The sequence below is a fragment of the Populus trichocarpa genome, chromosome 18 (assembly GCF_000002775.5).
Source record: "Populus trichocarpa isolate Nisqually-1 chromosome 18, P.trichocarpa_v4.1, whole genome shotgun sequence".
In the NCBI taxonomy this organism is placed as follows: Eukaryota; Viridiplantae; Streptophyta; class Magnoliopsida; order Malpighiales; family Salicaceae; genus Populus; species Populus trichocarpa.
In genome coordinates this window covers 9,995,409-10,011,868 of record NC_037302.2, presented here as the reverse complement: position 1 = coordinate 10,011,868, position 16,460 = coordinate 9,995,409, and the positions used below count along the sequence as shown (strand labels likewise).

Below are 16,460 nucleotides of genomic sequence, written 5' to 3'. Positions count from 1 at the left end.
CTCATATTTCATCAAAAAGTTACATAAAGCTTTGGCATTTCTAACAAAATAGCAATGGAATATTCCATAAAAAATTAAGGTGTATTTCTAGTAATGATTCCATCTGTAATGGTTGCTCCCATTTCGTTAAAAAGTTATAAAAGGTTTAGGAATTTCCTATGGAATCTCTAACGGATACATTTCCAATGGAATCAATGATAGAATAGTTTGTCAAAAATAAAAATGCATTTCTAATGGAATCGACGATGAAATAGAATGTCAAAAGTAAAGATGTATTTTCAACAAAATCAGCGATGGAATAATCCATTGAAAATTAAGGTTGTTGGTGGACTTCCTGATGAAAGACGAGCAGTAAAATCTGATTTTTTAACGTGAATATTCCATTAGCATTTCATCAGAAAAGGAAGTTGTTGACAAATACATTAACGGAACGTAGATCCCTAACGAGCAACTTGTTGACGACTTATTTCCATCAGGGATTTCATCGATATATTAATTGTTGATGAAAGTTTTTTCTAAATGCCGACTGAAGTTTTTTCTAGTAGCGGTTTTTTTTTTACCTTGGATGAATTGTTGTTTATTTTAAAGAATTATATGAATTTTAAAGTGTTGGGTCCGCGTTGTTGAGTGGCAACCCTGAGGGTATGAAGCCATTGAGGATTTATTTTTTAAGGTGTGATGAGGTTGAAATCATACTTGCAATGGGTTGAGAGGATGGGTCATAACATATTTATTTGATGTGTAATTGTTTGGTTTAGGTGTAATTTATGTGCATTTTTTATGTAAATTTTATGTGTATTGACTTTGTATATGTGATTAGATTGTGTTATGTTGCATATTAAGGGCTTGTATTATCCATAAAGTCAATGCAATATAAATGAATCATCACGTAGCATTGTTCTATGATGTTGACAAATGGATAGTAAAATAACATAATACACGACTTGACTTTATCGTATTCGAAATATTTTCAAAATATCATATTTCTCACCATTTTTTGTGTATTAACTATTTTTATTCTCTTTAAGTCAACTTAAGATAAATGAACTATCATTAAAAGTTGTTTTTGAATGTTGACAAGAGAATAATAAAAGTGATTAATGCTCTACTCCTTATTTTTTTTAAAATACAAAAATAATAATAATTAACTTGTTATTTAAATCTGTATGTTCATGTTGATTTGTGTGAATCTATTTTTGGGTGCTGGGATATTTATCCTTGATATAATGAGAGAATTTGAGCTAGATCGACACAATCTCACATAAACCTATTAAGTGCGAGTGATGAGTTTTAAGCCCATTGTGAACATGATCACGTTAAATGGCCAAAGCCCAATCAACCATTTTCATCCCCTTGGATTCAAGACTCCTAATGCAAAAGTAAGGATTATGCTTTATTGCCGAGTTTGAATCCCAAATCATTATTTTAGGTTTTGTTAGTGTTTTACTTTCAATAATAAACACACATATATCAATTTGGGCAAACTTTTAACATGTAGGCACGTTAAGTGCCTTTATTGTAAAAGACAAAAATGAAATATCTTATCTTAGATAGAATATTTTAAGGTGATTTTCTTTTTTTTATTACATAACCAACCTCTTACATAAAATTTTTAAAAACTAGTTAGTATTTCTAGTTATCATAAAACTAGATAGCAACTTACTTTTTCTATCGTAATAAATTAATACTAATCAGCTCGTTGAGATGTCCCTACAATAATTTTTATAAATGGAATCGAGGTATATGGTGTTAAATGAAATTACATAGCAAACCCAAACCAAAGGATGTTTAATGCTTACCCTACTATCAGATGTTTTAATGTCTTGATATTGTGGTTTAAAAATAATAAATAAAGAAGCATTTAAAAAAAATAATTTTACTAAAAAAAATATTCAATAATAATTAATTCATTTGTGTTTAATATAGTTAAAGAAAAATCCATTGGTTTCTAAAATACGAATGTATATTTACTAAAAAACAAAATAATTACAATATATATAATATAGTTTTGATTTAGAGTGAACAACAATGCCAAGCATAGTGACATAATATGTTTTTTAAAATAATTATTTGAAAATATCTCTAAAATACTATCATGATGGATTATTTTTTTTTCAAAACATAAAATTTTGATTGGTTATAATTAAAACAACAACATGAAAGTATATAAAATAGCTAGTGTACTGGAAGGAAAAAAAAACTAAATTATACAAAGATTTTATATATTTTGAATACAGTAACTTTTTAGGTTTATAAATATAATATGAAAGGCATGCCTTGCACGTTCTATAAAGTGTGGCTACCCTTTTCCATTATTTGTCTTTTTTTTTTAAATAAATTCAAGAATATTTTTTTAAAAATGAGTATATTCTGACCATACTTATTAAGTTGATTAATATATATTAGACTTCAATGTTTACAAATAAGTTTAGATAATTTGATTGACATATAGTTTAAATTAATCACAATTATACAAAACTTTTCATTATTAATCATCTGCTAATACATTTGGAAATATTTTCTCCTCCAAATGCGTCTACCAAGCCTATATGGTAGTATAATAGTCACTCTTTAAACCCAAAAAATATTACAAATTAACAGCACACTAATTTCAAATAAACACAAAATTGTTTTTTTTTTTGTACATTTAGTATAAAGATGGGCTGTGTTTATTTAACGGTTATTTGAAAGTATGGTTACGGTTGTTTTTTAAAGTGTTTTTTCATGTCGAAATACATTAAAATGATGTTTTTTTGTTTTTTAAAAATTATTTTTGAAATCAGCGTATCAAAACTATCCAAAACACACAATAAAAATTAATTTTTAGCAAAGAAAAAATTAAATATATCACTAATTTGATTGACATAAAATATTGTTTTTTTTTAATGAAAAAGACATATTAGTTCTTCGCAATGAGTATAAAGATTGTGACATTTAAATGTACAGTAGAATTTAGTTTTGATTTATACTAAAAACCAATATCAAACTACTATTTATTAGCATATTGACCTGGTGGATTATTTCATGAGAAAAAATTAAATATCTTTAAAATATCATCCTAATATATTTATTTTTCAAAAACTAAATATTTGATTTGCTAACCTTGAAATAACGATATTAAAATACTTAAAATATTAAATGTAAGAAGAAAAAAACTAAATTATCCGAAATTTAAAGTACAACACAAGTAGTCTTATGCACTGTGAAGGACGGCATATGTTAATATTTATGAATGATATGTTAAAACATGGGAGACATGTCTTGCACTATGTGCAAAGCAGATTTTCGTTGCCATTTACCCGTTTTGCCTATCAGAAGTGCAAGAATTTTCGTTGCCCGTAGGATAAATTATTGATTAATAAAAATTATTAAAGAATTATAAAATATACATTTGCTCTAAATATTTGAATAAAGGGTTTGTTATACTCAAGGAAAATATAAAAATTGATTATTCTCAAATCATTTATTATTGATGATTGTTTGTTTGGTTAAGGTCGAATCCTAAATTAAAAGTATTGCAACTCGACAATTTTTTTTTAATTATTTTATTATTTATTTATTTACTTATTTATATTTCTTGACCTTTTATCATTATTATTTATAGAAAACAAAAGGCTGAACAAAATATTATGTTTGACCCATGTTAGTCCTTACTTTGATGAGACTTAGATTTATTATTGACCTCAAATTTTATTAAAAACATCGCAATAGGCCCACATCGCTACCTAAATCTAAAAATCATGTCAACCTAGCCATTAAAACAATAGGTTTGATCAAAACACAACGCTAACTTGATGAAAACTTATCGACTCCTTATTGAACGCGTTTTAAAGTTGGAAGTGTCACCTTAGACATATGTCAATCCCTAAAAAGTAGGAGATACATTGACCTAGATATTAAACCCAGCTTTATAAAAAAACATGACCTCAACTTTATAAAATAGCATCGATGTTGTTTTCGTTCTTTTTTAAAAATAAATATTTACATAGACATGCATACAAAAAAGGACGACGATGCAATTTTACGAAATGAAAATAGCGTTAACACAGAAAATAAAAATTAATAATATAAAAATGCATGAGTGAATAGTAACATGTTCATTGTTTGCATTTGTTAATAATAAACCATGCATAAATAAACCTACCATAAAAGAAGAAATGAGAAGGAAGAAGGATTCGGCTTATCTTGAGGTTGGTTCCATACGAGAGAGAAGTTGTTCTAACAATAGAGACGGTGTTATGTTGGCATTGAATAGATTTTTGGATAGTTTTTTTTTTGTTCATTGGTTTTTTTTCTTTCTCTTTAGTTTTTTATTCTCTCTGTTTTTTTTTCTTCCTTCTTTTCTTTCCGCCTTCTTTTTCTTTCCCCTCTCCAACTTCCTAGTTCAAACCAACCCCATTTCTAACCCAAAAAAATCTTTGTTTTTTTTGGGTTTTTAGGTTTCAATTTTTCTCTCTCTTTATCTTTTTTTTTCTTTATCCTTCTTCTTTAATTTTCTTATATTTCACCTTATGGCTCGTTTCCTCATCACAAACTCTCTTTTTCTAACTTGACATTTTCTCTCTTGTTCCTTGTTTTACCTTTTTATTTATAAGCAATGATGAAGCTTCTAAAACCTTTACTAGTGGAATGATTGTGATCGTTGGTTCACATGGGTTAATCACAGTCCTCCATTATGGTTATAAAACTTTAACCAAACATTTTTGTGTTGGACTATTTGCACTTGGTTTTGCAGCAGTTTCAGAGGGTCAAATTATTTTTTTCTATTAAGCATATAGTACACATGCAGATAAATGAAAATAATGTGTTGTTTGATATTTTTTGGGAGGCATGGGAGAGAGAAAAGTATGTCTAAAATGGGATAAAAAAAATAAAGAGTTGTATAGATGCCATGAAGAAAAGGGGGATTGTTTTGTCCCATGCACCAAAATGATGTCATTTTGGTGCTTGTTTCAATGAAAACTAAGGTTATGTTTGTTTCTCGGAATTCATTTTCCGGGAAATCACTTTCCAAACTTTACTGTGTTTGTTTGACATTAGAAAAGTTGGTCAACGGAAAACACTTTCCAGTCAAAGAAAAATTTGGCTTAGTTTCCAGGAAAGTGTTTTCCTGAAAAATTTGGGCGAAAAACACTTTCCGGAAGTTGTGAAAAATTTAGAAATATCATATTATTTGCTGATTATATCAAATTTGGTCCTCAAACTTTTGATTGCTATATATATTTTGTTTTGAATATTTATTTTTCAATTTCATCTCTTAAAATTTAATTTTTATATTAACTTTGGTCCTTATTTTTATAATTGTTATTTGCTTTTCCCTTATCATTTTTTTATTGAAATTTTTTATTTATCAAATTTGATCCTCATTCTTTTGATTGTTACTTATTGTTTTTTAAATAATTTATGAAATGTTAATTATTATTATTTTAATTTCTTCATCTTTCATTTTTTTTATTTTTTAGATTTGATCTCTATTATTTTGATTATTATTTATTTTATTTGAGATAATTTATGAAATTATATTTTTTTTTCATTCTCACTCAACTTTTTAATTTATAAGATTTGTTCACATTATTTTAATAAACTTGAAAAAAATAAAACATTAATAAGTTATTTTCCAGCTCATTTTCCATGACATAACCAAACACTGGAAAGTGGAAAGTGTTTTCCTATTTATTTTCCATTACACTACCAAACATCAGAAAATAATTTACTTTCCCGTAATTCACTTTCCAAAAGAAAACTACTTTCCAGCAAACAAACGGGGCCTAAGTAAAATGTACTATTTCACTTAACTTTTTTTTTTTAATATGGAACAATCTTGTTTCGAAGAGGTTCCTCAATTTTGTCGTCTTTTTTTATTTGATTTTTGGATTTTTATTTTATTTTTTGATGAATTTCAACTTTTTTCTCAATATTTTGTTCAATTTTGTTCCAGGTTGCATTAGAATGGTCCCTCAATTTCTCTATTTTTCCAATTCAATTATTTAGTGAATTTCAACATTTTTTCTCCTAATTCCATCCCTGGTTGTATTTAAAATAGTTCCTGTATAATGATGTCTTTTCTAGTGCATTCATTAACTTTCCAATTATTTATATTCAACCCTTTTCTTTTAATTTCGTTTCAAATTGCATTTTTTAATATTTTTTTATATTGTTTTTCTGGTTGATTGGAATATACTTTTTTAGAAAAAAAATTCTTTTTTTGATTGAGATTTTTTTTTATCATTTTTTTTAATATTTAAGAGTGGTTAAAAAATGAGTTATGATAACTATTTTGAGTAGAAACTCTTTAAACCCACAAAAAATTGAGGTAGCTAAATACCCGAAAAATCATCCTTTATTTTGAGTTTTTTTTACTTTCCTTTCTCCTTAACGAGACCATCATAGCAATTAGCCATTAGTATAATGAAATAATCTTTATAGTGATATTTATTGTGTGAAAATCATCTTTCTAGGTTTTATGATCCTGTTAGACAACAATTTATCTTGGACTCGCCGTAGAAGAAGAAGTAAATTGAGGAAATTCTTATAAATTACATTAAATTCATGAATGGTTTGGCAAGTAGAAATCATTTTAGACTGAGAAGTAATGATAAACAATTTAATTTTATTTTATTGGTGCAAAGGAGTGATGAACGCAGCTAAACTAGGGGTGAGCAAAAAAACCGATTAAACCGAGAAAACCGGAAAAAAAATAACCGAAAAAACCGAACCGTAAAAAAAAACCGATTAAAATTTTGAAAAAACCAGTCGGTTCGGTTCGGTTTCGGTTTCGGTTTTATAAGCAAAAAACCAAAAAAACCGAACCGAACCCAAACAGAAAAAAACCGGAAAAAAAACCCGAGCCAAAACAAAAAAACCGGGTCAAAACTAGAAAAAACCGAGCCAAAACCAGAAAAAACCGAGCCAAAACCAGTTTGAACCGGTTTTTGCTCTAAAAAACTCGAACCGAACCGAACCAAAACTGGTTGGTTTGACTCGGTTTTGGTTTTTTTAAAAAAAATTCAGTTTAGTTATTTTTTTTTGATAAAAACCAAATCAAACTGAAAATGATGACCTCTAAACTAAAATCTTAAGAAAGAAACTCCCAAATGATCACCAAGAAGATGTTGCTATGCTTCTGTGGTCGAAATAACACCGAAGCCAATGATATAAATAAATAAATAATGTTAAAGCCAATGAATTAAAGGTTGGACCGCCACTCACATGTCTTCCCTTCAAAAGACGTCGGATTCTCTTTCAGCTATGCTCTTCCATGTGGGATTTTTTTATTTATTTCCAATGTGAGAAAATCTCCATCTTCCCTTAATTTCTTGTTAGATTGAAATCTCTGAGTTCAGATATTCATATCTTTTTAAAGAAATAAAAAAATACTTTATGCTTAATTAATTAAAATATTTTCGGTGTTTGATGGTTAGATCAATTTAAAACGAACCCAGTTTAGATCTAAGCAAGTCATTAATTGTATGGTATTTTTACCCGCTAATTTATAAGGGTTTTGAAAATATTGTAGCGGTTACTTTTTAAAATAATATATTTTTTATTTTTTTAAAATTAATTTTAATATCAATATATCAAAACAATCTAAATATATTAAAAAATTTAAATTATAACTAACTCCGTTAAAATGCAATACCGAGTAAACAGGTAAGGGTAGAAATTCGAAATTCAAACTGTGGGAGTCCGTACATTATTTAGATTAATAGAGAAGATGGAATTAATTAGTAACATTTATTATGGGCACGAAAAGTGTTGGTTGATACACTGCGAGAGTCGTGTGACTGCATTTAAGGCTGTCGTTTTGGTAGCTTGGCAAATATCATGCCCCTCCTCCGTGAACCACTTTAGCCGCAGGTAGTGAGCTTCTTTATTAAACTTTACTTGGCTTAATATGTGATCTCAGTCTTTTTCAAATTTAAATTTAAGTAAGAATTGACTCAGTGTAATCTTATTGATAATTTGATAAATTAATCTATATTTTATTGATATAATTAAAACCTTGTTTGATTTTATTTTTTTTAATTAAAACAACATTGTTTAAACTTAATTTTTTTTTAAACAACTCATTTTAAATTAACATGAATAAACTCATTTAATTTATAATCTAAGTTTGATCTGAGTCGAGTTAGGTTTAATAACTTTATTGGATTCAAGAGAAAATATAAGAATATAGTTGGTAATAAATATGAACCCTTCTTGCTTTATTTTTATAGGTCATTAAATAGGTTTATATATCCATAGGTAACCTAAGGTATTTCAAGATCTAAGAAATTTTAGAGTATAATTGAAATTGTTTTTTAAAGTATTTTTTTGTTAGAAATATATTAAAATAATTTTTTTTATTTTTTTAAATTTTTTTTAATAATTTATACATTAAAATAATCTAAAAACATAAAAATAAATAAATTTTAACTGAAATGAACACGAAAACAAGCATCGGCGAGATGATGTGCTATCAAACACTATACTAGTGATTTTATCCATCACAGATGGCCTAGAATTGAATATTTGGCCGGCAACTAGTTCATTGATTTGCATCTATGGTATGGACTGCACTAAGCTCCTGTTTGGCAATGCATTTTAAATGGGATCAAGTAAATTTTGAAATTTGTTTTGCATAAAATTATTATTTTTAATGTTTTTATATCGTTTTGATGTATTAGTATCAAAAATATTTTTTTAAATAAAAATATTTTTTTAATATATTTTTAAATAAAAATACAATTTAAAAATAACTATTATGATAGCTCCGAACACCAGTTTAATTATTGTTGATAAAGCCTTGTAGGTCAACCTCTTCTGTCTTGTAATGTAAAATGCTAGCAGAAACATTTCAAAATTCAAATGTTTGGGGCAACTTGGTCGGCACTAAAAATATTTAATGGCCCTTCAAGAGTTGGGTTTGGAAAATCAAACCAGGCACAAAATAGTAATTCCTGGTTGCTGGTTAATATTTAGAATCAAACCTTCAATTACTCAATCTTTATATTGAAAGTTGTACTGTTCTTCACATTTGTGAAACAGCTTCCTCAAATTCTCAAAGTAACCGTGCTCAAATTTCCAAAGTCCAAACACGACCTTAAGTTTTAGTTAATAAAATCAGGGTAAAAAAAAAAAAAAAAAAAAAGCTGACAACCATGACTGAAGGCAGTTTCCTATCAAGTTCTTCTGTCTGTGATCTCATCTTCCCACCGTCTTGTTCTTCTGTAGCAATACACGTTCGACAAGAAACCAAGTTGTAACCCCACAAGAATCTCTCAATGATTTTATTGTCCCTTAAGTCCCGGTAAAGAAAAGAGAGAAAAACAGAACCAACAAAACCTTTGACGCTCTCTTTCTCTAGCAATGAGCGAATCTAAGAGAGCACACTTATACACACCACAAAGGCAATGTACCGACTGTATTTGTTCTCATTTGTGGATCTGAGTCTTAATTTGAATGTTCTGCAGCTTGCAGGTGAGAAATAGGAATTCACTGAAACTGTTTATGATCAGACCTGATCACTGTCGCCTTGCCTGCAGGAAGTTGTTTTTCATGCTTTTCTCTCATCTGGGTTCGTGTATTTTCTCTTGTTTTGTAGTTTTTACATGGTTTATGCGTGGAGGATGATGAAGAGATAACTGGGTTGAGGAATGCTGAGAAAGAACAGAAAGAACGGACCAAGAATTTAGGTACTCGCTTGTTAATTTGTTTTTCTGATATTATAGGTTCCATGTGTTTGTTTATCATTGATGCTCATAAAGCCTGCAACATAAAAATGTTATGTTTTAAACCAAAAAAAAAAAGGGGTCCAATTTTAATGTTTAAGCCTATGAACCTGACCTTTCATTTCATGATCAATCAGCAAAGGTCATTTTCGTTGAGAAGTTGCTTAGAAACTATCAGTACTTAATCTCTTGGACTTGCCCTGTAGTTTATGCCTGAAGATTTCAAAAGGTGAATGATCCTTTTCTTTTCTAATGGACATGCTAATTGTTTATTATGACGGCAGCTGATTGTTTATTCTGTTTGTGTTCGAGCTGACACAAAGCAGATTCTGATTTGCAGACAATCATTGAAAAGTTTGGAGAGAATATCCAAAACTATGTGAGTATTCTGTTAGAGTTTTTTTTTTTTTCCAACTCAATTTGTCATATTTGGTTGTTCGAGTACCAATAGAATCTGACTTTGTCAAATCAAAATTCTGTGTTAGAATATGTACAGATCATTTGTCACATGTGATGATCCGAAAGGAGTTGTAGAATGCGGGACAATTAGAAAATCCAAGAGTGGTTCCCACAAAATGGAGCATGAGATCATAAGCCATAAAGCACAGAAGAACTCAAAAGCAGATTTGACAGTCATAGCTGAAAAGAAGGAGCTGGTCTCTAAAGGGATTGTGGAAGAGTATCGCACTCCATCTTCATTTCAACTCCTGGAGGTCTCAAGAGGAGCTCAGAAGCTGAACCAGACGATCAACTCGTGGTCTAAGGGGTTGAGCTCTGATGGCCAGTCTAAAGATATTGCAAAAGATTTGTTGAAAGGGGCTCTTGATATGCAGGAGTCTCTCCTCATGCTTGGTAAGCTGCAAGAAGCCTCGCATTATATGGCCCAGCTGAAAAGGCAGAAGGAGAAGCTGAAAAGGCAGAAGGAGAAGCTAAAAATTAATGAAGTCGGGGCTGAAATGATGAATTCACATCAATTTGGCGATCTACATTGCCAGACAGGATTTCAAAAGCCACTGCTTTCTGCTGATGGTTCTTCCAATGATTACATTGATGAGCTTAAGAAAGCAATCACAGATAGCCTTGGCAGGCATAATTTGCTCCCAAACAGAACCACCCGAGAGAAGACGTCCAAAGAAAGGAGAAAGAGGGACTCAGCTCCAGATGTCCCCTCCACAAGCTCAAGCCAGTCATCAGTGGCTCAGTCTAGCAGCAGTCATTCTACTCGCTCCATATCTACAGCAGCTCCTCCAAGGAAGGAAAACAGTCCAAATCTGATTGCCAAGCTAATGGGTCTGGAAGACATGCCATCAAAACCATTGCAAAAACATCCACAAAAACAGTTGGATGTTGAGACTGATTTAAGCCGGAGGAGGCCAAGGCCAGTCTTTGATATTGAAATGCCAAAGGTAAGGAAGCCTCAACCCTTAATGCATAAGGTACGTCCAGAGCAAAGAGCACTGAAGGATATTCTTGAAACCATGCAATTTAAAGGACTCTTGAAATGCCATTCAGTCAAAGAGCTCAAGTCCTGGTCCCATCACTCCAGAGAAACGAATACCAACCGGAGGTCTAGTAATTATATTTCACCTATTGTACTAATAAAACCTGGTGTGTCATGCTTCGAATCAAAAGAGGTGCCTGCACCAATGGTTTGGGAAATGGGAGCCTTGAAAGCTGAATTGATGCCACGAAAAGTGAAGTTAAAAAAAGGACCCGAACCTGATACTAGATCAGTAGACTACAAAGAGGGAACTTATAGCACTAGCAAAATGCTGCGTAAAACAGAAGTTGATGAGCCTACAAACAGAAGGCTGGGCCAGGAGGAAGGAACTACGGACCGCAGAGAGGTGGTTGTGAAACCAGAAGAAAAAGAAATCAAAACAGTTGTCCAGGAAGAAGTTGCAGTTCGTGAAAACAAAGGGAACGCAGAGCCGGAACCCGAAGAGACTCTAATAAAAATGCTAGGCAAAGAACGAGTAGAGGACCGCAAATATGTAGTTCCAAGAGCAGAAGAGCAAAGAATTAAGACAAAATTGAAGGGTTCGTCCAAGTTGAAAGCTAGCTGTCCTGTAACTAACCAACAACAGAAAAAAGAGACAGCTGTGAAAAAGGTAAATAAGACTCAGAGGGTGGATGCTGATAGCAGGAAACGGATAGAGGCAGAGGTTGTGAAGCCTAAAAATGTATCAAGATCTCAAGAACAAGCCAAGGTGATCTCAACGAACACAAGAATTGAACATGGATCAATGACTACAAAGACTCAAATTACTCAACAGAGCAGTACGAATCAAAAATCCATCTTGAAACACACAACAAAAACCACAGTTCACGGCCCTAAAGATCAGAAGCGGAAGATAGTTGCTGAGCCTACAGAAGAAAAACCAACTGTATATCTTCTTACATTTCATCTTCATGATACTGAACAATCTTTCATTTCTGCACTCATTACAGTCTTACTTGCCTAAATGCATTCTCAGATATTTATATTTTAAACTACAAAAATACGGTCCAGATCATGTGTGAAAAAAGAAAGTTCAAATCTGAAGTTTGGAACACATAATAAGCTTCCCAGGTGACCAAGTAATGCTTTGTGTTATAATGATATCTTTCATGCAGAATAAGGAACTAGGATGCAAAGAAGACAAGAAGAATGGCCACAAATGTGATGCTGATCCTGTTTCCAAAGTAACGAATACCCCACTTGCTGGTCAACCATCTACAGAGGAGGAAGCAAATGTCTTAAAATTTCATAATGAAGGTAAATTGGTGAACTCCATTTCAGGATCCTGTCAAGTACGGAAATCCTTGTGATATAAGTGCATTTACATGAGTTTTGCACACGATAATTGTTCGTGTTCATGTTCATCTCAACTTGTGTTCAACATAAACATGTACATTAATGACTGATTCTTTCTCCGCATCCACTGATATCGTCACTGAAAACTCGGGTTGGTTGGGGGTAAGGTGGGAATAGAGTAGTGATTTCAATCTTAAGAAAAAGAAAACTGCAGGTAAATAGTTGTTTTAACAAGCCTTATGGTAATGTGGTAAAAGTATCATTCCTAAGAACCTGCTGTCGCTGGTAGGATGAAGCTTATACCAATTATCTTCACCATCCTAGAAATGGTCTCAAGAAAATTATTGTTCTCAACAAAAAGATAGTGGAACCAAGAACTAAAATCAAAAGGCTGTAATGGTGTAATGTGTTCACAATAACCGGAAAAAAAATATTCACAAAGTTATTATACTATTCCTACCTCTAGTATCAAGAATAAACATTGAAACATTTTTGTGTAAATATATAATTTATTACTTTGTCTGATTGTTCTGTCAAATTGCTTTTTTTTCCTCCCTTCAGAACATTGCAGTGACAGCCAGAGTTCTCCCTGCAATCATACATTGGTGACCTCTGAACACGAGGAAGTTGCGAAATCTCCTGAAGAAGCCAACAATGATATGGGTCTCATAGGAGGAGATGGAGAAAGTTCCAAAAATGGAATCCAATTGAATGCTTTACTTTTGAGCAGTCCATTGTTTCTCACTCATGCAGAGGAGCTTTTCGATCTCAATATGAATAGCCCCGAGACCTTTCCAACATCTGGCATCTGCGATTATCGAATAGCCAGCATGGAACTTTCTTTAGATTATGCTAATGAATACATTGAACGTAGAAGCTGTGTAGATTCACAAACAAGGCATCCGCTGTTACAAACGTGTACAGGAGATTCAAGACTTAATCTTTCTTTAGAGAAGTTGGTGGAGGAAATTGTTAATGGAGCCAAGACTCTTACTAGTTATTGCAAGCTTGGTTTTTACAACCTTCCAGCTGATAGTCTGTATGGGATACTGGAAAACGATATAAGATGTGGATCAGTAGCGAGTGGAACATGGGATTTGGGGTGGAGGAACGGATTTTCTGTGGATGAAGCTGAGCAAACTGTGAATGACGTAGAGAAGTTGCTTATAAGTGAGTTGATTGAGGAGATGTTTACATAATTAGAGCTTTTAACCCTTTATGTAAAGCAAACTTTTCCTGCTTTGCAGGTCTGAGAGGTAAGAATTCAGAAGCTGTCAGCGTGAATAAGCTAAGCTAGGTAGGGGCTTGCTGTTTATATGGCCATCTAATTAACATACAAACATTTAGGATTTAAGCTAGTAGGTGTTATGGTGATCAAAAAATGTTTGGGGGCAGAAAGACTGTACACAAGTAAACTCATGAAACCAAGCTTTTCAGGATAATTAGTTGATTTCTTGGGTATCTATCTTGAATCCTGCTGATCAATTTATATGCATTTGCTTTTCTAATATTGGCAAAGGACTATGATTCTTGATTCCTTGTCAAGTGAGAAACTGTAAGAATCTAAATTTGGTCTTAATTTTTATAAAATGCATGTCTGCAATCAGCTATTTTTATGTCAAAAATGATACGAATTGGATTGATTCAGCAACTGTTGTATACAACCATTGTGATTGACATTGCGTTTCAAAAGTGTTTTTGAAAAAAATTAAATTTTTTTTATTTTTTTCTTTACTTTAAAATAATATTTTTTTTAATGTTTTCAAATCATTTTGATGTGCTGATGTTAAAACTGATTTTTAAAAAATAAAAAAAAATTATTTTGATGTGTTTTGAAATGAGAAGGCACTTTAAAAAACAACTATTACCACATTCTTAAACACACTAGTCAACTTGTATAGATAATTTGTTGAGAATTGTCTTATATTATGTACGCAACTCTAAAAAATGTTAGTCTCTTTTTAATTATGAAAGTAAATCAAAATATATTATCACGATCAATTTAAAATTAATAAAAAAAATCTTTTAAAGGTCAAACTTTAAAAAAAAAAGTTTGAAAAAAATAACTAAGATACTTCGAACCGTGTAGAGCAGTAGTAATGGTATACAATATAAGTAGAAGTATATACCCTATTTTGTTTTAAAAGCAAATAAATTTCTTTTTAAAGTTATAACTAACACTAATTAATCAAACGCTATTTTTAAAAGAAAAATAAAATAAAATCAGTTATGCTATAAATATACAACAATATGCATTTGTTAATGGGAAAAAAACATATCCTTTTGTATGCTTATGTTTTAGTCAACGAATGAGTCATTTTCTGATAAAAGAAAATAAATAAATAAATAAATAGAAGATCCTCTTGAACTACTGGTCAAAGTTCGGTGGTCTCTGAATTAAAAAATCTACGTAACTAATATCTGAATAATTATTTTTAATTTGATTTAATCCACCGTTCCATCCATGATTAAATAGAGCATGTTCTCTACATGTGATTTCCATGATTAAACTCAATACTGATGGCACTTGGACCAACTAATAATTGGGATCCATATAATTTACTAATTTAGCCTAAAAAAACAATACATTAATAATGCTATTAATAGACGACTTTTTCTATATTTCTTTAGTGCATGTTTACTATTGTAAAAATATATTAAAATATTTTTTTAATATTTTTTTATTATTGATATTATCGTATTAAAATTATCAAAAAAATATAAAATAAATCAATTTAATATTTTCTCACAATATAAATACTTTAAAAAAACATCTAAAAAAACAAACTACTGCACTCCTCCTAAACGGGACTTACACGGTCCTATAGCCTATGTACATAATGTTTTTTATATAGAAAATGAGAAGCAAGTAGACTACCTAAACTTTCTACGGAGCATATTAAGATTAAGAAAAAAAACTAAAATTAAAGAGTGGTGTTAAATAATGTAAAATATTGTATGTTGCATTTTCATTTGCACCATAGATTGTAACAGTAAAATGATAATTTTTTCTTAATAAAAAACAATTGGCATAACAATTATGGATAATATGGTCTTTCACTTTTTTTGCACCATAAATTAACTAACTTACCCTTGAAAGAAAAAATATATTAAACTAGCTTTTAGGAGCTTTTTGACTTTTCATTGTATAAAGCACAATAAAATAACTCAATTGCTTTTAAATTTTAAAAAAAATTTATTTAACCAGCATTCATGGGTTTTCTCATATTTTCATCCAGTTTTATATATATCAAGTGGGAAGAGAAGCATTAGTGTTTTAATATATAAAAAATATTATTGAAAGGTGGGCGGCACTTGCGATGCACATGCTAGCGAGTGGAGTGTTTCTATGTCATTCGGGTAGCGTGTGGCTGATCGTTTGATTGTCAAATGATGACTTCTAGAGCGGTGTTAGAATTATCTCGGCGGCACCTCTATTCCTAGACGGTTTGTGTGGACAATGAATCTTTGGTATGACACCAATTTCTTTTTTTTTCCCCTTCTTTTCTCTCTTCTTCTTTATTTTCATGTCCGACCCTCGATTTTTTCATAGGAGCCCTTGAATTTGTTTTTCCTTCAGATTTGGTCAATGTTCTTTTTATTACTATTTGTATTATTAGAGTTATTTATAAATTTAGAATTTGTTTCAATTTCATCATCATTCAATTTTTTTAATCTATTAGATCTTATTTCTATTCTTTTGATTGCTATTTGTTTTATTTAAGATAACTTTTATTTTATTTTTTATGATTTCATTCTCCTTCAATTTTTTCTATCAAATTTGATCCTCATTCTTTTTATTGCTATTTTGTTTTTTCTTTGGAAAATTTTAGAAATTGATTTTTTTTTTTCATTCTTCAACATTAAATTGATTGGAAATTAAGCTTCTTGATTGAGCTCGGGTTTAGGATTTCATACTTTATGAGTTTAGAAGATTAACTGCGACTTAAGAG

At 30.6% G+C, this 16,460-nt stretch overlaps 1 protein-coding gene across 5 annotated transcripts; it reads left to right on the top strand.

Annotated features, from left to right (window-relative positions):
* Positions 1-9,121: 9,121 nt before the first annotated feature.
* On the top strand, positions 9,122-14,002 carry LOC7476287 (uncharacterized). 5 transcript variants are annotated; one of them, XM_024589527.2, is made up of 7 exons: positions 9,122-9,459; positions 9,584-9,674; positions 9,848-9,939; positions 10,051-10,089; positions 10,196-12,097; positions 12,327-12,468; positions 13,069-14,002. In XM_024589527.2, exons 5-7 carry the CDS (start codon positions 10,199-10,201, stop codon positions 13,704-13,706), a joined length of 2,679 nt encoding a protein of 892 aa, XP_024445295.2. In that variant the 5' UTR covers positions 9,122-9,459; positions 9,584-9,674; positions 9,848-9,939; positions 10,051-10,089; positions 10,196-10,198; the 3' UTR covers positions 13,707-14,002. The 5 variants fall into 5 exon arrangements, with proteins under 5 accessions (XP_024445295.2, XP_024445293.2, XP_024445292.2 ...); XM_024589525.2 differs by having other exon boundaries at positions 10,037-10,089; XM_024589524.2 differs by lacking the exon at positions 9,848-9,939 and having other exon boundaries at positions 10,037-10,089.
* Positions 14,003-16,460: the final 2,458 nt, after the last annotated feature.